Raw genomic sequence first — 22,625 nt, forward strand, 5'->3', positions numbered from 1 at the left:
GTAGGTATACATTTACATTATTTTTAGGATAAAGAAAGAGATACATGTCCTACCCTAAGCAACCTACTACACTCGTGACACATGTGGTACAAGTTTATTTCCTAACCAAGTGTATTATTTCATGTCAAGATCAGGAATCTTGTTTGCCTTATATTTAAGAGGGAACATCTATTTTAGTGGCATATATAGTATTCCCTCCAAGATGAGTCGTATTCTTATTTAGATTGTTCTACTGTAGCTGAGTTGTATCCTTTTTTAGTCATTTCTTTACTATTTTCCTTTCCTACTTTATTAGTCATTTACTTAACTCACATAACACAGCTTTTCTTAAATCCCGTACTGAAAAGAAACGCCTCTACTACATAGGGACGAAGGGAGTATTTTAGAAAGATTTGTTAGATGGAGTAAGTAGAGAGAGAAAAATAGTTGAGTATTTTAATAAAAAGTGATGTGAGATGAGAGAGATTTATTTCCATATGTAGAAAATGACATTTTGAATGCAAAATAAAAAGGAAAGATGAATATTACTCTCTCCTCCCGAAATATGAGTCATATTTAGTTATGGTACGGGATTTAAGAAATGTAAAGAAAATGGATTGAATAAGTTAATGGAATATGAGTCTCACTTATATAGTATATACTCCCTCTGTCTCTAAAAATTTGTCACTTATATTTTGGTCCATCCCTAAAAATTTTTCACCTATCACTTTTACCATTTTTGCTTGTGGATCCCACATTCCACTAACTCATTCCCACTCACATTTTATTATAAAACCAATATGTAAAAGTAGGACCCACATACCACTAACTTTTTCAACTCACTTTCTATTACATTTCTTAAAACCCGTGCCCGGTCAAATGGTGACGAATTATTAGGGACGGAGGGTGTATTAGTTTTATAACAAAATGGGAGTGGAATAAGTTAGTGGAATGTGGGATCTACTTACCATTTATGATAAAAGTTAAATAGGACTCTTATTGTGGGACAAACTGAAATAGCAAAATAAGAATCTTATTGTGGGACGAAGGGAGTACTATATTAATTACTCCCATAAATTTCTTTCAAAGTTAAATAGGACTCTTATTGTGGGACAGACTGAAATAGCAACACAAGACTCTTATTGTGGGAGGGAAGGAGTACTGCATTAATTACTCCCATAAATTTCTTTCATCATTCGTGCATATTATATAATCATTGTAGTTTATTATTGTTTCGCCCATTCGTAAGGTGTGCACCTTCGGTTATGATGATGGTTTTTCATAGGGTTGGCAAATCGTGCGGATTGGGTAATTATCGGGTCAACCTGATGACGAGTGAATAAAGAAGCGCAAATCAGGCACCGCATATTCTGATAATTCCGACACAACTTGAAGGGCATGTGAACTCCATGCTCAACGTTGCGGATATCCTCTGCCTCTCCGGCCTCCACGTCACCATCCTCCTCTCCGATCACACCCATGACCGCCTTCTCTGCCACGCCAGCCTCCACTCCCGCTTCTCCAGCTACGTCGGCTTCCGCATCACCACCATCTCCGACGGCCTCCCACACGACCACCCCCGCTCCGGAAAACGCATTTTACATATCGTGCAAAGCCTTGGGGAGGTTGGTGGGCCGCAGTTGTGCCGCCTCATGGTGTCGAGTGATGCGATGAGTGACGGCGGAGCTAGGACGCGCGTGAGCTTCCTAGATGAGTTATCATCCCTATCAAACATGTCATATGTGTATCACTATTTTAGAATACCCGGTTAATATAATCACTAAAGTGTAGACCGCGTCCATTATTTAAAGAGCTATTTTAACTCAGAATAAATTTTAAGAAATTGTTTGATTTTGTAAATAAAAGTGAATAAAAAAGTTAGTGAAATGTGAGTCTCATTTTTAGTACTACCTCCGTCCCATTCAAGATGTCCACATTTCCTTTTTAGTTTGTCTCATACAAAATGTTCACTTTCAATATTTGAAAATAAATCCCTCTCTCTCCCCGCTCCTTATTAAAATGTTCAATCACTTTGTTCACTCTACTTTATCACAAACAAATACTCGACCTAAAACTCTGTGTCAGTCAAGAATGTATACATCTTGAGTGGGACGGGGGCATTAGTTTTATAATGAATCGTGAGCATAAAATATAGTGGAATGTGAGGTATTCATAATAAATAAAGAGACTTATATACCGCTATTAAAATACTATTATAATAATAGTGTAGGTTTCACTATCCACTATCACTACTTTAACTACAATTTCCCCCTTGCTTTACCAATTTTATTTTAATTCTCAGATCATATTAGGCTCTGTGAAATCATTGAATTTAAATAGAATGCATGCATCCTCCGTGATTGCTTGTTTTATTCATCCACTTCACTTAGGAAATTTTATGAGTTCAGTTGAGTTAATTGGATCAGTGTATTTAATTAACTGTGATAATTAATGCGGAGACATTACTTTCCCAGGATTAACAATTCAGGAACTAACAATTCCAGAAAATTATTTATCTTCTTGGAAATTATCATACGGTCCATCAATTTGTCAAGGCTCAGGACTTATTAAATAGCCCACTTTGCTTAAAAGCTTCATTTGGCCCAACTCTATTAAAATCTGGCCCAAAAATAATCATAATTACTCTGCATCAGAACTAAGAGCACTAGCAATTGACGGCCAGCCACCGTCAGCCGGCTCGGCGAACAACTAGGCACCTATTGCATCAGGCGAGCAAGATGTATTGCCTAATGATAAAAAGCAATACATCTCAATATTTTTACTATATTTTCTTTTCATCTATCTACTTTATTATTTCTCTGATCTCTAATTAACATAATTTTCTTAAAAGTCACGCCCAAAAGAAATATCACTATTATTAAGATACACAATTATAACATCATTAAAATCTCGAATTAGTCATGAAACATAGCATTGTACTACTATATTCTAGGTTCAATTCAATATAGAGACTAATCAAATTTTAACTTTTATGCGTTAAGGTTTTTACCCTGCCAATCTGCCATTCTAAAGTTAGCAGATTTTTTTATACTCATAAACACAAATTTTTAAACACCATGGTGGACTCAAATTCATGACTATTAGAGGCAAGCAACTTTTAATATTTTATATTGACATGAAACGTGTTACAATTATTGATTTCACTTTCAATCCAACAATATTTTATATATATGACCCATTCGTATCTCGTTGATTTGATATCGTTGCAATCTCCGATAGGATTTGAAAATGGCTGTGAAAATTTTAGAGAGCCATTCCGTCGTGCCGTCTTCGGTCGCCGCCGCCGAACTTACTCTCCCACTCTTATATTTCGACCTAATATGGCTCGACTTCCTTCTCATCGAAACTCTCCATTTCTACCCCCTCAATTGCTCCCATTCTCAGATTCTTGGACACCATCGTTGTCAATCTCAAACACTCATTATCCCTCGCTCTCATTCATTTCCTTCCACTCTCATCCAAAATCATCTTCCCCCTCTCCTCCTCCGCCATGCCCGTTTCCCGCTTCACTGCCGGCGATTCCCTCTCCGTCACCATCGCCACGTCAGACGATGACTTCTCTCACGTTGTGTCCAACCGTCCCAACCCCGCCGACGATTTCCATCACCTGGTCCCACAAATGCCGGCGGCCGTTTACTCCTCCGACGAGATCAAATTCAGCCCCCTCGCTATTCAACTCACCTTGTTTCCGAACCAAGGGATCTGCATCGGATTCACACTCCATCACTCCATTTGCGACGCCACCAATTTCTCCGCCTTCCTCCACACGTGGGCCTCCATCAACAAATCCAACGTCGTCAAACACCTCAATCAGCTGCCTTTCTACGGCCGAGATTCCGTTCAAGATTCCGGAAAACTAACCATAGCCTTATGGAGCCAAATGAAGGCGAATAGGCCGACGGTTTCACTAACGCTTCCCTCGCCTTCAGATAAAGTCCGAGCAACATTCCACCTAACTGATTCCCAAATCGACAAGCTCAAGACCTTGGCCATCATAAAAAAACCTTCAATGACGCCTCTCCGGGACGTGCCAAGCGACTAGATGGAGACGAGATCGAGACCGCTAAGAGATGCATTACGGATGGCCTTAGTGCTCAAATAGAGCGACCGTGTGAGCGCTTTGCCTCTGCCATCTAATTATTTTTTTCGTTTCTCTTTTCATTGTGAAATTCTCTTCCCATCAACATTCAATGTCTTCCTTTGTTTTCCTCAATTGCAATTCACCCATTTTATTGAATACATATGTCGACTAGGATATAACCCAAATTAAAGGACTCTTTGAATTCGAAATCTATGAGACTAAATTTAATTTTGATATTTCACCAATTTCTCTCAATTCAGCAATACCAACAGTAGTGTGTGAGAATGGAGCAGGAGTGAATATATTAAATGAGTTTGTATGTGATAAAAACTGTGTAGATCAGTTTTGATTATCATAGAAAAATAAGAATTGGTAAGAAGGAACAAGATCGACACAAGCTTTATTATCTACAGACCTTTTTTATAATCCACTGTATTTAAAATGAAAAAGCCAAAATCAGCATTGATTTTTAAAACCTCAAGTTACAACATGTTGAGATAAAGAGAGCTACTGCTGTTGGAAAAATAAGTCATAAATGACCGCCATATTTGTATTGTTCCTAGAACTTAGTTATTATGGTAAGTGAACATGAGAAATGAGCTGCGCAGAATCATGTGATTAGTCTGTCAAAGGGAATAATCAAGTGTTACTCCTACTTTGCTTAGTTAGTACTCCCTCCGTCCCCGATTAATCGGGCACGAGTTTTAAGAAATGAAATGAAAAGTTAGTGGAAAAAGTTAATGGAATGTAGAATCCATTTTTTATATTGGTTTTATAATAAAATGTGAGTAAATTGAGTTAGTGGAATATGAGACCTACTTACTATTTATGGTAAAAATGAAGTGTGACTCGAAATTGGGGACAAACCGAAATGGAAAAGTATGACTCTTAATTGGGAACGGAGGGAGTATGCACATAGAGCCTCTTTTTGATCTTCATATTCAATGCATATCGAATCACAACAATTTAAGAGTGATAAGGATATAAATTAAAATGAAAACGATTCGTACATGAATTCAATTTTGAGAAGTAAAAACACAACACATTCAAAAAGCTCAAATTTTAGACACGAGGCATGAATCGTCGTTAGCATACAGCAAGTTTTGAAATCGTTTCATGTGGTTTTGGTGCAGCGTAATTGCAAGCAACGCGTCCCCTTCATTTTGAGGATCAGCAAACAGAAAACTCTTCCCTTCGAAGATAGCTCCACCGGGTCCCACAAAAACAGGCCTCCCCAATCCGAAATCCGCTTCATAGATATGGCAGCCTAAGCCAGTTGGTTATCCCGAAATTGGGGCATTTGACATTGTTTTGGCTACGAACAATGCCTTCAACATTCCGCATATGCAACTCCAAGTAATCCAAAGCAGACCTCATGTATTCGTCGTCCATTCGAGTGATTGCCTCGTGCACTTTCTCCACCGCGAACCTCAACGGCTTCGAATTCCAGATCCCCACTCACAGCCAATGCGCCCGTGTAGAAAATCCCATTGCCGAAAAAACCCTCTGGGAGAGGGGGCCGTAGTTTCTGCCGTGCATTCAGAGGGAACTGCAGCTTCGTCTCCTGATCCCGAGGCAGGCCGCGGGCAATGCTCACGCAGCGCCACACGTGGCCTGCCACAACCTCGTAAGTCGTATAATTCGAACCATCATTGCATTTTTGCTTGAGGGCGTTGATGTGATCGCGGCTTAGCCTGAACGTGGAGAATGTTGTGTCTCCGCCGTGGATTGGGGTTTTGAGCCGCGGAGGGGGTTGGTGCTCGATGTGGCGGAAGCGGGGCTGCGGGGGGTTGCGCGCTGAGAGGACGCGGCGGTCCAAGGAAATAGGAGGGACGACGGTTAGGCCGCGAGCGATTTCGGACCACGTGTTGATGAAATGGTTTACGGAGATCCCGTCTGATGTGTGATGCTCGTTGGTAAAACCTAAGCTCACTCCGCCGCACTTGAAACGAGTTAACTACATGTAGCAACCCAAATCACATTAAAGAATAAGATATCTACACTTAAATAATTTTGGATAATACTAATACTCCACGCACCTGCACCAGAAAAAGAGGGAAGGTGGAAATTCCTTGAGAGTAATCGACAGTGGGGATGAGGTTGAGTTCAGAGCTAAGGGTGCAGAAATCACCCAAGTCATCGAGGGTGCTTTCGCACTCCGCCTCCATGAACAACACCCCTTCCTCGTTGCAGTTGATCTCAAGGCGGCCGCTGTTGTCCTTTCTCAGCCTGCCTGCATACGGGTAGAACTCAACAAGGGCCCGGCTCAGAGCTGACTTCAGCGCCGTCGTGTTAAAGAAGCCGGCGGCGCCATCGCAGCGGTACAAGTACATCCACCGACTATGGTAGTTGTCAGGAAAAACTAAATCTAAATTGGAGAGCCACACTTTGCCCCTTGGAGTTTCTTCCATTGGTTTGACCATTATTGATTCTTTCACTCTGATCTTCATGCTTCCCACTACTGAATTACTATTACTTATGATTTTGCTTGTGATTGTTCAATCTATATTTGTGTTTATATATATGTAGAGTGGAGATTGTTCATTGTCTTAATTGGGTTTCTCAATTGTCGGCAGTATTGAATTTTGTACTACTATAATACTATTTTTTAACTGTCTTATTTAAGGAAGCCACGTTAATAGGGACAGCTCTTGCTGGTTATGGCTGGCGAGGGATTTAATAGTCCCTTTCAACACCTTCGCATCACCCAACATCCTAAAAGCAAGGGGATCCAATTAAATACCAAGATTCACGAATAGTATAATACTTCCTCCGTTCCATATAATTTTACCCACTTTGACCCGGCACGAGTTTTAAGAAATTTAATGGAAAGTGAGTTGAAAAAGTTGGTGGGATGTGGGTCCTACTTTTAAAGTATTAGTTTTATAATAAAATGTGAGTAGGAATGAGTTAGTGGAATATGAGGTCCACTACCAAAAATGGTAAAAGTGAAGTGTGTAAAATTATGTGGAACGTCCCAAAATGGAATACTAGGTAAAATTATGTGGGACGGAGGGAGAACTTTGAGGGTATTAATTTTAAAGTTGTATAATTGAAATTTTGTACTCCATCCGTCCCCAATAATTTGTCACCATTTGACCCGACACGAGTTTTAAAAAATGTAATGGAAAGTGAGTTGAAAAAGTTGGCATGTGGATCATACTTTTATATATTAGTTTCATAATAAAATATGAATGGGAATGAGTTAGTGAAATATGAGGTCCACTACCAAAAATGGTAAAAATGAAAGGTGACAAATTTTTAAGGATAGACGAAAAAGGAAATATGTGACAAATTTTCAGGGACGGAGGGAGTATGTTTTTAAGGGCTAGATTTGACTTAAAATTTAGTGCCCAAATCAAATATGACTCCTATTATTGGACTGAGGAAATAAAATTTGGTGGTCGATAAGTTTTCATGTGGAATTTGGTGGTCGATAAGCAAATTATAACTAATTCTTCTAAATTATTTCTTAAAACTTATAATTCATTTTAGTATCTTAATTAAACCTCGTGCCAAGTCAATATGAAATTATGAATGGCGGATAGAAAGAGTAACTGGTAAAGTAAGAGACAAAAGAAAATGTATACACCCTCTGTTCTCAAAGAATATGCACTTTGGGTTCGGCACGAGTTTTAATGCAAAATTGGTAAAATAATAGAGAGATAGAAAAAAAAGTAATTAAAATATTATTAGTGGAGAATCTCACCTCATTAGAGAGAAAAGAGTTTTCCAAAATGGAAAATATATATTCTTGTGGGATGGAAAAAAAGGAAAGAGTGCACAAGTCTAAATTGGTCCTTTTTGATATACTCCTCTCTTTCTCAAAAAGTATGAATTATTTATTTTTCCATCCGTCCCTACAGAGTATGAAATTTCTAATTTTGAAAAATTCAAATAACAAACTACCCCTACATATCATTTTATTTACAACTTATAACATTATAATAATATGGACCCCACACTCCACTAACATTATTTCCACTACCATTTCTATCTCGCTCTTAATTTTTGCCCTTACTTATTAAAATCCGTGGCAAACCCAAACTTCATACTCTTTGAAGACGGAGGCCGGAGGGAGTACATAGAAACATCCTAATTCCACGTGATTTACGACAGTTGACATGAGGGAAAACCATCTCATAAAAAATATTTGGTTGATAATTTTCAAATTTGATACTCCCTCCGTCGCTTATTAAGAGTTACGGTATGAGCACGGGTTTTATGAAGGATAAAGAATAATGGATTGGAAGAGTTAGTGGATTATAGGATCTAGGCCCACTTTTTTATATTGATTTTATAATAAAATGTGAGTGAAGTGAGTTATTAAAATGTGAGACCTACTTATCATTATTGTGGAACAACCCGAATAACAAAATGTTATTCTTATTGTAGAATAAAGAAAGTAGATCCCAATAGGTATTACCGTGCATACATTTTAGTATCATCATTAATTAGTAATAGTGGTACAGACTCTTATTATATGGGTATCGGGTAATACCCGACATAGTGTAGGACGAGTATCGGGACAACAATTTCGGCCTGAATCGGGTGCGGGTACCCATGGGTACCCGTTTCGACACCCCTAATATTGTACAAACTCAAAACTCCTCAACACAGCTTCAACATAGTTTCAATACAATATCAACACAGTGTAAAATTTCAAGATTTTAATGTCAACACAGTATCAACACAACATCAATCATTGACTACCGTTAAAATTCTGTTGACATTTTCCTGTTAATGCTTTTTTGTGATCTGTTGACATTTTTCAATGTTCCAAATCATAGTTTTGAGTTTGTATAATATTTTGAGTTTTCATTTGATCACATTCCCTAATCATATACTATAGTAGAAATATTATACTCCTTCCGTCCTATAAGAGTGTGCACTTGTAGTTTGGCACAAGTTTTAATACAGAATAGATACTTAAGTGAGAGATAGAAAAAAAATATTAAAGTATTGCTAATGGAGAATGAGTCGCCACCTCACTAGGGCAAAAAAGAAGTTTCTAAAATTAGAAAGTGCATATTCTTGTGGGACGGAATAAAAAGAAATAGTGTATACTCTATTATTAGTACTTCATCTGTTCAATAGTAATACAATCATTTTTCCATTTTCAACGTTCTATAGTTGTAGAGTTATTTTTTTTTAGTAAAAAGTATTCCTACTCATACTTTTTCATCCTTCATACTTTATTATCTCTTCTTTTTCCTCACTTCTATGTTTTTTTACTTTATACAATACGCCTTTCTTTTAATCTCCATACTAGAAAAAAAAATTGTCTCCACGTCTATAGAACGGAGAAAGCACTTATCCGAACGGAAAATGCGGCAAAGAAAAGGAGACTGTGAAGTTTGGTTGCCAAATTTGTTTTCGAAAATGCAGAATTAAAGGACGGAAAGTGAAACTAATGAATAAAAGTGAAACTAATTAATAGTCTATTAATGGGTTTGAAGAAAGGGGAAGAAATATAGGAAAATGGCTCTTACGAATTTGACTTGGAATGGGCTGGGTTTAGAATGAAGATAGCCCTTAAGAATGAATCTTTGGACTATGTATTACCAAATTGAAGAGGAGGAAGGTTCTTAATTAGATATAAGAAAAATCTATGTGCGCTCTTAGACATCAAATAAATTTGGGATTCACGTTCTATTATCATTTTTAATGTACTTTCATTTAATTTTTTTTAACTAATCGGATCAAAGTGGGACTTAAAATTATGGACGAGGGGAGTATTTAATTATTGAATATAAAATGTTAGGTTAATTTTTTGAGTAGTCTTGGAACTCATAAGATTATAACCAATATCACGTTAAAAGTTTTCAATTCCAATACTTTAAAGGATGTGTTCGATTTGCAACATTTTATCTGCGATTAAATTTGTAGTGTGTTTGGTTCATGAGATTTAACTCTACAATTCAATTGTAGATGGATAATCATGATATAATTAGTCATAGCTAACCTCTACGACTAAAATAATCTCATAACTCAATTCTACGTTATATCTTGTTATTATTTTATTTTCAAACAGAATACAATCTAACTTTAATAAATTATTTGGATAGGCTCATAAATTTGAGGCTGCACCTAACTTCCTAGTGATTAAAAGTCGGCAAGTTTGACGTGTGCAATTCCATTTCATGAACGCCGTTTTTCTATTTTTGAGAATTCGGCCAACTATATTGACAGGAAGGCGTGTTACAATTATTAACTATACTTTTCAATCCATCAATATTAAATGCGTGTCAAATGGAAATGGAAAATCATATACTATATATATATAAGCATAGATTTATGATTTCGTAGCAGAATTTCAATGGCTGTCAAAATCGTAGAGAGCAACTCCGTCTCCCCGTCTTCCGGCGCCACCGCCGCTGAGCATACGCTCCCACTCTTGTATTTCGACATGATATGGCTCGACTTCGTTCTCACTGAAACCCTCCATTTCTACCCCCTCAAATGCTCCCAATCTTTTTTCTTTGACACCATTGTTGCCAATCTCAAAAACTCATTATCCCTCACTCTCAAACATTTTCTACCTCTATCATCCAAAATCATCTTCCCCCTTTCCTCCCCCGCCATGCCCATTTCCCGCTACACCGCCGGCGACTCCCTCTCCCTCACAATCGCCACATCCGACGATGACTTCTCTTTCATAGTGTCCAACCATCCCAAGCCTGCTCACGATTTCCATCAACTCGTCACACAAATGCCGGCGGCTGTTTACTCCTCCGACGAGATCAAATTCAGCCCCTTCGCTATTCAACTCACCTTGTTTCCGGACCAAGGGATCTGCGTCGGATTCACACACCACCACTCCATTTGTGACGCCACCACTCTCTCCTCCTTCCTCCACACGTGGGCGTCCATCAACCGATCCAACGGCGGTGATCAGCTCCTCCATCAGCTGCCTTTCTACGGCCGAGATTCCGTTCAAGATTCAAACAAACTAACCATGATTCATTGGGACAAAATGAAGACGAATAGGCCGACTGTTTCACTAACACCAGCGTCGCCTTCGGATAAAGTCAGAGCAACATTCCACCTCAGTAATTCCCAAATCGAGAAGCTCAAGAGATGGGTTGCGATCAAGAAACCTTCCATAGGCCGGCCCTCGTCTTTCGTGGTGGCGTGCGCTTATCTCTGGAGCTGCCTTGCCAAGTCAGAGGTCGACAACGACGACGACGATGAGTCACAATACTTATGCTCTCCAGTCAATTGCCGCGGGCGGCTGAATCCGCCCCTTCCCGAGAACTACTTCGGCAACTGCTCGATCCAATTAATTGCAGCTTCAAGCAGTGGAAGACTCAAAGGGAATGATGGCTTTGTAGCTGCCGCGGAGGCGGTTGCGGATGCAGTTAAAATTGCTGTGAAAAGCTCAAGAGTTTCTGAGTTTTATGAGAATCAATCAGAGATACTTTCGGAATTGAAAGGGAAGAGGGTGGTTTGGGTGGCAGGATCAACAAAAGTTGATCAACATGGAGCAGATTATGGATGGGGGAGAGCTGTTAAGTATGAATGCATTCATACAGACTTCAACGGAGCAGTTCATCTTTGTAAGGGCAGACAAGGTGGAATCGACATGGGCTTCTCAATGCCTAAACCTAACATCTTTTCTTTCGCGTCTATCTTCAACAAATACTTATTCATCAATTCCAATTTGTAATTTTTCTATTCATTTCCAGTTCAACTAAATATATTACTAATAATTATTTCAAAAATTGAATGTTATCAATGTTAAGAACTCAAAAGTAAATAACTATAAACACTATCTCACTACAAAAAAACGCAAAATACTGACGGAATTAGTGACGGCATCCAATAGCTCAACAACTAGTGACTGAAAAGTGTCAGTCACTAATTAATGACAGATTAATCCGTCACTAATTCCAAGTAGTCGCTTACAGTTTCCGTCATAGTAAATTTAGTGATGGAAAAACCACCACTTAAACTTTTACCGACAAGTTCATTAATGACAGATCTTCCCAAACTTGATCTGTCACTAATCTGTTTAGTGAAGAAATTTCACTGATTAGTGACGGATTTTTCTAGTCATAAATAATTCTTATTTGTAACTCATAATTTTGACTGAATCATTAATTCGTAGTTAGCATTTCTCAAAAAAAGGTAAGTTTATAATAGAAAATTACTCATTTAGCCCTGACTTTGGCATCGTGAATGCAAATGAACAAGTAGTCAAGATTGAGTACAAACTTGAAAACACACAAACAAGAGTTGGTTGAAGCGGTTGAGGATTGCTCGGGTGAAGCCATGCGCTCATGCATTGACGGTAGTGAGCTGAGCTTGAGTTTTATCGTTGTTCTTGATTGTCTTCCATTGGATGTAAGTTTTAACACCGAACGATGTAATTCCCTTTGTCATCTCTTTTTTACTGTTTCATCGGAGTTCTTTGCTTTGAATCATCGATTGCATTCAACCAATGGCGGATCCAGAAATTAAAATGGTGGGGTTGGACGAGAAAGTTAATAGTATAAGGAGTAATATTTAAATATATAAAATAGTACTCCCTTCGTTCCATAGTAATAGAGTCATTTTTTCATTTTGGTACGTTCCATAGTAATAGAGTCATTTTCTTTTTTAGTAGAAGTCAACACATTTTTCCACACATACTTTACTATTTCTTACTTTTTTCTCTCTTCATCTCACTACCTTTTTCATTTTCTATTTTATCCTCCCTTTACTTAACTCACCTGATACAATTTTTCTTAATCTCCGTGCCGAAAAGAAACGCCTCCATTAATATGGAACGAAGACCTTTTTCATTTTTCACTTTATTCTCCCTTTACTTAACTCACCTAACACATTTTTTCTTAATCTCCGTGCCGAAAAGAAACGCCTCCATTAATATGGAACGGAGGGAGTAATAAAAATACATTGCAAATGAAATATCTCTATTTTATATTAAGCGCGATAATTGACTTCTACTAGTATTCATGTTTTGAAGCTAACTTAAAGTTATTTCATTGGAAATAGCTTTGAATATATCTTTTAGTCGTTGTTCGTGTTCAATATTAGTACTAGAAGAACAGACGAAAGCGCAAAATCTTTATAAAAGAAATGTATTCATTCATGAAAAGTAATTAAAATCAATGATCAAAAGCAAATTTATTAAAACTAGATAAAAATTTTATCAATTACTACTCCTACTAGTTTAAAATAAAAGTAAAATATAATAAAACATGGTTAAAAAATAATCAATAAAGTACTAAAATATAAAACTAAAAAGTGATAAATTATGGTTAAAAGATGATCATTAAACTAGAAATCATCTTATTTATAAATAAAGTTTAAACACTTATATAAAGATAAAATTATATTTTTTAATTAATAAAAAGCCTAAACCTAAAGCCCAATACATGAATAGAAGAAGATGGGAAAAAGCTGCGCTGCTTGAGTTCACCGGAAAAGCTGCGTTGCTTGAGGTTTGAGGACGAGTCGTGGGGCGGAGTTCCGGATGCCGTGGGGACGGGGGCTGTTGGGAGGAGTCTTCCGGCGGTTCTCCGGGGACAGCGGTGGGGTCGGCCGACCCCGCGCGACCCCACCTGCATCCGCCGCTGCATTCAACACATATACTGTTACTTCCACATATGGGAGATGTGATATATTGCCATATTTTTAAAGCAATCACGGGTTTAGAAGACGTGATATATGCAAGCACAATTAGTTGGGAATACTCCCTCCGTCCCATCGAACATCACCCACTTCCCATTTTAGTCTATTCCCCCCCAAGATGATCCATTACTAAAAATAGAAACTCAATTATCTCTACTTTATTCACTCTATCTTACTTTATTTTCTCTACCTCACACACTAAATAAAACTGCATAAAATCTCGTGTCGCCTAAAGAAGGGGTCATCTTCCTTGACGAAGGGAGTACACTGCAAGTTGTTAAAACTAATTGTGTAATAACCATAACGTAATGAAACATTATGAAGCATTTTTGTGAGACTAGCCTCAGTCTCTCGTGCACATGATACCTCGATCATGGGCTAATCAATTGCTATGATTCCTCTTGGATCTGACCCTTCTTGGGCCACATAAGCTCATATGAATGGCACACAACATGACAATTATTATATTCCCATTGTCCGCTATTAGAAGCCCCATTTTTTGGCGGCACGGGTTTTAAAAATATTAAGAAAGGTTGGTGGAAAAAAAATTAGTGGAATAGGGGCTAGTTTTAAATGAAATGAGAGTGGAATGAGTTAGTGGAAGATGAGATTCTATTACCATTTATGATAAAAGTGAACCGAGACTACTATTCGTAGATGGACTAAAATGGAAAAATAAGACTTCTATTCGTGGACGAAGGTAGTAACTCTTATATATAAAATAAATTGAAACGGGAAAGATGTAATTAAAAATAAGCATTCTAATGGAATAATGTGTTCTTAGCATTGTGACGAAATTATAGGGAAATATCAACTCTCAAATTAAAATTGTTACTACTACTAATTTATTTTTACTTTTCAAACTTAAAACGATCTAACATTTTTGTTTTCTCGATAAAAAAGTAATGCCAAAATTTTAATAAGAATCGGACAAGAGGGTCGCAGCTAGAGGTGCCCAAGATTTACGGTTCCGCCGGTTAATCGCGAAACCATAACCGGCGGTTATGGTTCCAAACCGAAACTGTGGGAATTTATCCGAACCGAAACTATCGATTTTAGAACCATGGTTCGGTTCAGGTTCAAAAATTTTCGAACCAAAACCGTGCTGGAACCCCCGGTTCCGGGCAGTTTCCAACTAGAACTGCGAAAACGACCGAAAAACCGTGAAACCAAGCCGTAACCGCAAAAACTACCGAAAACCAACGGTTCGGAACCGTGAAAAATCGTAAAGAATCTCCTGAAAACCACCGGTTCGGAACTGAAACCAAAACCGACGGTTTTGAAACTGGAACTGTAACCGCAAAACACCCTCGTAGTTCGATTTTGGTTCGAAAATTTCTAAAACCGGAACCGGCGGTTATGAACCATAACCGCTGATTCCGGAACCGTGGTAACCTGGCTAATAAATGGAAACATAGATGCTGGCTGGCATGTGAGTCAAATGTACGAGCTAGCTTAAAAGGGTACCAAAAGAGTCAAATTAGAAGATACTCCATCTGTTCCATTCAAGATGTCCACCTTTCTTTTTTACTTTGTCTCATTCAAGATGTCGACTTTCTATATTTGTAAATGAGTTAAGGCCACAAATGGTCCTCAACATATGGCTGTTTTACCAATTTGATCCCGAACATTATCTTTTTTATTATTTGGTCCCTCACAAATTAACTCTGACCCGAATTGGTCCCAACTTGACGGAACCGTCAATAATAGACGGCGAAGCTCTGCCAACCCCCTCGCCCGCCGCCACGACCGCCTCCCCGTCTCCCCCTTCTACGACGCCGCCGCCGCCCGCCTCCCTCTTCTACGACGCCCGCCGCCACGACCGCGCCACCTGCGACGCCATCACTCCTCTTCCCGTCTACCTTTATCCCGCAGAAAAAGAAGCAAAAGAGGAAGAAAGCACCCAAGGAGGACCCTGAGATATATGTTATCAAAACCAATAAGGGGAAATACAAGTGGTGGAAGAAGCTAGGGACCAAGTTGCTCCCAATGCCAATTTTCAGTACTCAGGTCTCTGATCCGCCCAAGTAGTGGGCCACTTCAAGTCGGGCTAACGACTAAAAACAAAAGCGCTTGTTGGCAGACAACTCAACTCCTTTAAAGTTTTGTTCTTTTTTTTTTAATATTCGTTTGTCTAAAAAAATATATATATATTTAACGCGTGGCGGTCGTCACACGTGTATTCACATGTGCAGGATAGGTCGAGTTTAGGGCAAGCTTAGGGCGGGCCGGAGGAACCGCTGAACCGGCCGCAGCGGCCCGCCAGGAAGCGCAGTTTTTAAACGACCCGTACAGCGGTCCACCACGCAGCGTGCGGCGACCGCCGCGCGCAGTCCAGAGACGGGAAATCTAATTAAAAGGTAAGTTTTCCATTCCTTTTCTCATTCCTTCTCAAATTCCTTCCTTGCACATTACCCCCACCTTTATAAATCACCAATTTCACACACCCACACTATCATTATCTCAATTCTCTCCAAGTTTAGAGTTCTTCTTCTCCAATTCTCAATCAACACAAGGTATGAATCCTAACTAAATCTCTGACTTTTGTTTCACTTCTTTCATGGATTTAAGCATGTTTTGGATGAATTGTTCGGTGAAAACTCTTATTTTACGATGGGGGATGATTGTGTACACTTATTTTGGATTTCCATGGTGATATTGTGTTTTGGTGATAGTTTGAAGCTTTGTGACTAATGATTCCTTCTTGTTTATACTTGTTCATATGTTGCAATCATGTTCATAGAATTTTGAGGCTATTATTACTTCCATGAATTGTACTACTTGAGTATTTCATAGAGATTGTTGATATGTATTGATTTATTGTTGATACGTCTCTGCATGGGGGATGAATTCACGTTGGGGGATGGATCTTTGTTTCCTAGTTTAGATGTTTATGTTCTATATGTTTCCATACTACCATCTAGGAAGTTTTGAACACCTAGCTTGCACTTATATGTTGATTTTTTTGGTATTTCTTATAAGAGTGCAAGTTTGGGGGAACCTTTGATTTCCCATTGTTGGTATACTTTTTAAATATTGTACCTTTTTTTTGTAGGAAAATGGGATCAAAGGCAAAGCCCGAAAATGCGAAGACTATGGCATTAGCCTTGCCTCGGACGAACAAAAGGCTATGTGGAAGAAGTTGTCGGCGCGAGAGACGGCGCCCTCGAGGTACCCCCATGATTACCGTCTCCAAACTTTGGGGATCGCGGAGGACTTCTGGGCGCTGTGTGACGTGGGTGACGGGAACGGCCTTCGATACATGTTCGAGAGGAAGTGGTCGTCTTTTAGGAAGTATACTCTTGAGTTCCTAAGCTCGTTGAAGGTCACCAAGGACCGCCGACAAAACATCCCGCTTAGCATCGATTTCTGCCTAGGCAACCGATGGCACTTGCTCACCATGGAGGATCTTTGCGGAATCTTCCATTGCTTCGATCCCGTCCCCGAGGCCAACAAGAAATATGTCTTTAATGAGGTTTGGGGTGCGATGACGAATGAGTATGAGCACGCCGCGTGCTATGCCAAGTCTTCTTCGATCCGCAATCCGGTTTTGAGGTACCTCCACCGAGCTATGACCCAACTTATGTTTGCTAGGGTCGATGGGGGAAGTGTCACCCAAACGGAGTTGAATGTGATTTGGTGCCTCCTCAACAAGAAGGGATTCGATTATGGAACCCTTTTCACTATCTATGTGGACCGGATCACGAAGAAGGATGGAGGCATTATATGTTGTGGGGGTTTGATCACGGCGATCGCCGAGCACTTGGAGGTTCTTTTGTCGGTTTGACGGAAGATGGCGGGGAGCTTTATCACCTATGAGGTGCTCTTTTCGGTGGGGCTATTGAAGACCAACTATTGGGGTCAAGGATTTTTCTTACAAGTGGCGGTAGATCACTTTCCCGTTCCCATCCCGCAGTTGACTAAGGTCGATGTTTGGGCCAACCAAGTGAATTGGAAGCTCAACACCTCGGTGCACCAAAGAGCCATTGAGGCTAACCCCATCAATGGGGAGTTTAGGAAGAGAAATATACCGGCTCGCATCCCCCATCTTCGAGGTATGACTCTGCATTCGATGCTATTGATCACTACACTGAAGAAGGGGAACACTCGCACGCCCAGGAGAGTCAAGTTCACCCGCCACCGCCGCCCCAACGTCGCCAAGAAGAAGAAGAAGAGGAGGAAGTAGAGGGACATCCCCTCCGGACTAGAGCAAACCGCCGCCGCGGAAGGCCGAACCCCGATGAGGAGTTTCAAGCAAACACCTCCGCCCAACTAGGAGATATCTAATCCTACATGCAAAACGTGTCCAAGGGAGAACGCCTTCAAAATTTTTCGATTTTCGCCCAGTCAAGCCTCGACGCGAATATTTTCAAGGTACGTTTTTTTTCAGTAATTCACTCACGTCCCTACCGACTCTACAAACTTATTTTTAACTTTGTTGTAAATAAGTTTGGGGGGGTGAAGTGGTGGACCGTGAGTTTAGATTTTTGTTTTAAAAGATTTTGTTTTCATTTTTCAAAACCCCGTAGGAGAATTTTGTGTTCCAAAAATGTTTTCTTGAATCCATGTCGTGAACTTAACATGAAGAACTTAAACACGCATGCTTAGGGACACACTTTAGACCTAGTTGCCAATGATATTACATTCCATCTATGTTTAAGTGTGGTTTAACGTCTTGATTTGATGGTTTGGTGAAAAGGTGCATAATTAGTGAATTGCTTGTTCGCCTTGAATCATGCTTTATACTTTATGAGAAGTTGACCCTTTATTTCATTCTTGTGTGATTTATCTGCATTCATGTATATGTTTGTAGAACTTGCTCCTAGTCTTACCTAAGTCTACATAGTGTTTAAGTTTATTTAGGAGGATGATTGGTCATCTTTTCTAGCCTACTTTTATCTAAAAGTTTTGACCCAATCACATTTTAAAATTTTTCTCTTTGGAGCCAAATTGAGCCTTTAAGCCTATTCTTTGGAAGCCAATATAATGGGGACAATTCCTTGGGTTAGTTAGTTTTTACTATCTTATTTTGTAAAGGAACTGGAGAGATAAGGTGAAAGTATAAAAAGTAGTGTGCTTAATGTAAAGAAAGTACAAGTTGTGAAATTGAGAAAAATTCCAAATATGTGTTTGATCTTAGAAAAGAAAGGAAAAGATGTGTAAAAAAAAAGAAAAAAAAAGAGAAAAAAAGTGTGAAAGGTTGTGAAAAGAAGAAAAGAAAAAAATAAAGGATTGGAAACTGAGTTGAAGAAAAAATAAAGTGATAAAAATGTCTTGGTTTAGAAAAGTGGAGTTATTTTTACTCTACTTGGGATATTTTTTTTATTTTAGTCACTTTTTAGCCAAATATTCCTCACCTACCAAATAGCCTACATTACAACCAAAGATAAAGACCTTTTGGACTTTTGATGCTTAATCACATCTAGTAGAGGATGGATTAGACTTTGAGCAAGCCTATGGTAAAGTTTGCACGATGCATGATTTGAGTGCTTATATACACATTACCTTCATACACTTCGAGAGTGAGAGAACACTTCCCATCTTTGGAAGTTTGCCACATGTGAGCGCCTGAATTCAAGGTGTTCCACAAGTTAGTAATGAAAGTGCACTAATAAGCCTTGCTTGATTTGATTGCATTAATACATGCTTAATCTGTTGTTTCATCTTTTGAGGCAATTATTACGTCTGGTCCTTGTGCAATCCGTGCGCCTATTCTTGTGTCTTTATTGTTTTGTTCGAGACAAACAAAAATGTAAGTTTGGGGGAGTTGATACGCTCGGATTTTGCACTATTTTAAGGCCATTATTTGGTCCAGTTTTGATACGGGTTTTATTTGCTTTAGTTTTATGGTCAAATTGTCTTCCCTCCTTCAATCTATGTATTTAGCTTATTTCATTATGTGTAACTAAACACATAGGATTATAAGGATGTGTTAGTAATGACTTTGGTTATACCAATTCCTTTTTCTATCTAATATTCGTTTTGTTTTTACTTTGTTTCTTCCCTAAGTAGTTTTGATGTTGTATGATTGAGTGACACAATCGTGTATGATTTAATATAACTTGCTTCATAACTGTGACAGAGTTCTAGCGAGTTAGATTCACTTAGTAGACACTACAGTTAGCTATTAAGAATGAGGACTTTTCAAGGGTCTTAGGAGCTTTTTGGAGTTAAGTGATAGCAATAAAGAATACATTTCGTATTAGATCTTTTCAGTGCTTTACCACATCGGTATTACTAATCTCTTATTAGGTAAGAGATAATTATCACAAACACCGCAACCATACCAATAGGTAGCCAATGCCTATCTAGGTTGTGAATACGTTTTTCTTCTTACTAGATCTGGTAAAGTCCCCTATTGGTGAACATATGGAAGCCATCTTATTTCCCTAATTTAACTTTCTTAGTTAGAAGCCTTCGACACGTTTATTATATTTCAATAATAAACCATTATATTATGTTATTTATTTTCATAATTAGGTAAACAAGTGGATGGAGAGTTTCTTGTATACATGCATGAGCTGACTGTACAAAGGCATGTACGCTCGAAGCATCTTTTAGTATACAAACCCCAACAATACCTTTTCTGTTTCCTCTGAAGAATCGCCATCAACTCCCTTTTTATCTTCTGGTTTCTGTTTTACTGCTTTTGCCTTTTTAACTTTTTCAACAAAAGACCTTAAGTTCTCACTGTTGTCAAAGTTATTGTCATCTTCATCTGGTCTAGATCTTTTCCCTGTAACTATATTTTTGGTAAACATAAACCATGATAATTAACTTACAAACAAACTTATGTCAAGTACTACAATCATTCTAACATACTGTTGAACAACATACAACATATGTTTAGCTAAGACATCATCAACACATATGCAACTCTATATCAACATATAGCTTACCCAATATCAACATATAGCTAACAAACTATCAACACATAGCTAACTCAATATCAACATATAGCTAACTCAAATACCAATATATAGCTAACACATTATCGACATTTACCTACCTTAATATCCATATTTGTATTAGATATAGTAAACAAAAGCTTTCTAATATTAATCAAATGAAGATTCATATTCTCATATGTTAATCAAATAAAAAATCAATCTAACAACAACACAACTATAGAAGCTTATAAACACATTCACCAAAATCTGAACCCTAATTCTTTGTTGAAATCAGAAATCTCAAACTGCAATGCAAAAAATCAGAAATCGGTAAATCAAATTGAAAAATACCTTTCGATTCTGCAGGAGCATTTCGATTGAAACCATTGCACTTTTTTTGAAGCCGCTCACTGCAAAATAAATTTATTAGTTTCGTTTCTGTTGAAATTTTAGCAAGTTCAAAACATATTCGAAGTTTAAATTTGATATTTACTGTCGTTTTTCTTCAAATTTGTTAATCTGCCCTAGGTCGAGCTTTTCGTCGGAGGAGAAGGAGTGTTTCAAGCTGTTCTTTGGTTTTTGAGTGAGAGAAATGTAGTTGGAGTAGTGAAATCGGCGATGTGGTTGAGAGTGAAATCGTCCAGTGGCGATGTGGTTGAGATTGAAATCATCGATGTGTTTGAGAGCAAAATCAGCGTGAGTGGTGCGATGAAGGTGGAGTCAATACTTTGAGAAATGAAATGAAAACTTGTGCGCTTAATTTTATGTAAATTGTCTACTTTACCCTTTCGTTGAGATTGTTAATTATCTAAGAACCTTCCTCCTACTCAATTTGGTACTTACAGATAGTCCAAATCTTCAATCTGAAGGGCTTTCTTCAGCCCATTCCAAGTCAAATTCATAATGGCCATTTTCCTAATATTTCTTCCGCTTTCTTTAAACCCATTAATAGGCTATTAATTAGTTTCACTTTCCGTTCTTTAATACTGAATTTTCGAAAACAAATATGGCAACCAAACTTTACCGTCTCTTCTCTCTGCCGCCTTTTCTGCCAGGTAAATATTCTCTCCGTTTCATAGTCGTAGAAACATTTCTTTTCAGCAGATATTAAGAGAAAGGGATAATGTAATAAATAAAAGATACTAATAAAGTGTAGGAAAGAAAAAAAAGAAGATATAATAAAATATGAGAGAGACATAAGTAAGAGTAGGAGTACTTTTTACTAAAAAAAAATAACTCTACTACTATGGAACACCCAAAATAAAAAAATAATTCAATTACTGTGGAACAAAGAGAGTACTAATTATAGAGCATACACTATATATTTCCTTTTGGAAACTCTTTTTTACTCAAGTGGGGTAGGACCCATTTTCCACTAACAATACTTTAATTATTTTTTCTTTCTATCTCTCACTTAACTATTTATAATCAATTAAAACTTGTACCCAACCAAAAGTGCACACTCTTACGAGACGGAAGGAGTATAATATTTATACTACCATGTGATTAGAGTCTATACCACTATTACTAATTAATGATATTAAAATGTATGCATGTTAATATCTATTGGCATCTACTCTCTCAGTCTATAATAAGATCACATTTTCCATTCAGTCTGTTCCATAATAGAGTTTTATTTCACTTTTAACACAAGTGTTAAGTAGGTCTCACATTCTACTAACTCATTTCACTCACATTTTATTACAAAATCAATCTAAAAGTGGGTCTGGGCCCATATTCCACTAACTCTTTCAACCCACTATTCTATATCTTTCTTAACACTCGTGCTCATACTAAAAGTGACTCTTATTATGAGGCGGATGGAGTATCAAATTTGAAAAATTATGAACCAAAATATTTTGTTATGAGATGGTTTTCTATGTATATCAAAAAGGACCATTTTAGACTTGTGTTGAAAGGGATGTCTAACGTTTTATTTAGACTTATTTGTTTGCACTTTCAGAATATATCAGCCATGTTGATGCAAAACACGTATAGAGAAATTGACTGAACGGAGA

General features: G+C 38.1%; 1 protein-coding gene and 1 pseudogene across 1 annotated transcript; one reads left to right on the plus strand and one right to left on the minus strand.

Annotated features, from left to right (window-relative positions):
* Nucleotides 1-5,121: 5,121 nt before the first annotated feature.
* Nucleotides 5,122-6,537, minus strand: LOC125202393 (annotated as a pseudogene).
* Nucleotides 6,538-10,400: 3,863 nt separating this feature from the next.
* On the plus strand, nucleotides 10,401-11,758 carry LOC125185291 (anthocyanidin 3-O-glucoside 6''-O-acyltransferase-like). The gene has a single exon (XM_048081811.1). It carries the CDS (start codon nucleotides 10,401-10,403, stop codon nucleotides 11,748-11,750), a length of 1,350 nt encoding a protein of 449 aa, XP_047937768.1. The 3' UTR covers nucleotides 11,751-11,758.
* Nucleotides 11,759-22,625: the final 10,867 nt, after the last annotated feature.

The sequence above is a fragment of the Salvia hispanica genome, chromosome 1, assembly GCF_023119035.1.
Source record: "Salvia hispanica cultivar TCC Black 2014 chromosome 1, UniMelb_Shisp_WGS_1.0, whole genome shotgun sequence".
In the NCBI taxonomy this organism is placed as follows: domain Eukaryota; kingdom Viridiplantae; phylum Streptophyta; class Magnoliopsida; order Lamiales; family Lamiaceae; genus Salvia; species Salvia hispanica.

Bases quoted from the DNA above. Each gene is read 5' to 3' on its own strand.
- LOC125185291 (XM_048081811.1), top strand. From the start codon at position 10,401: ATGGCTGTCAAAATCGTAGAGAGCAACTCCGTCTCCCCGTCTTCCGGC.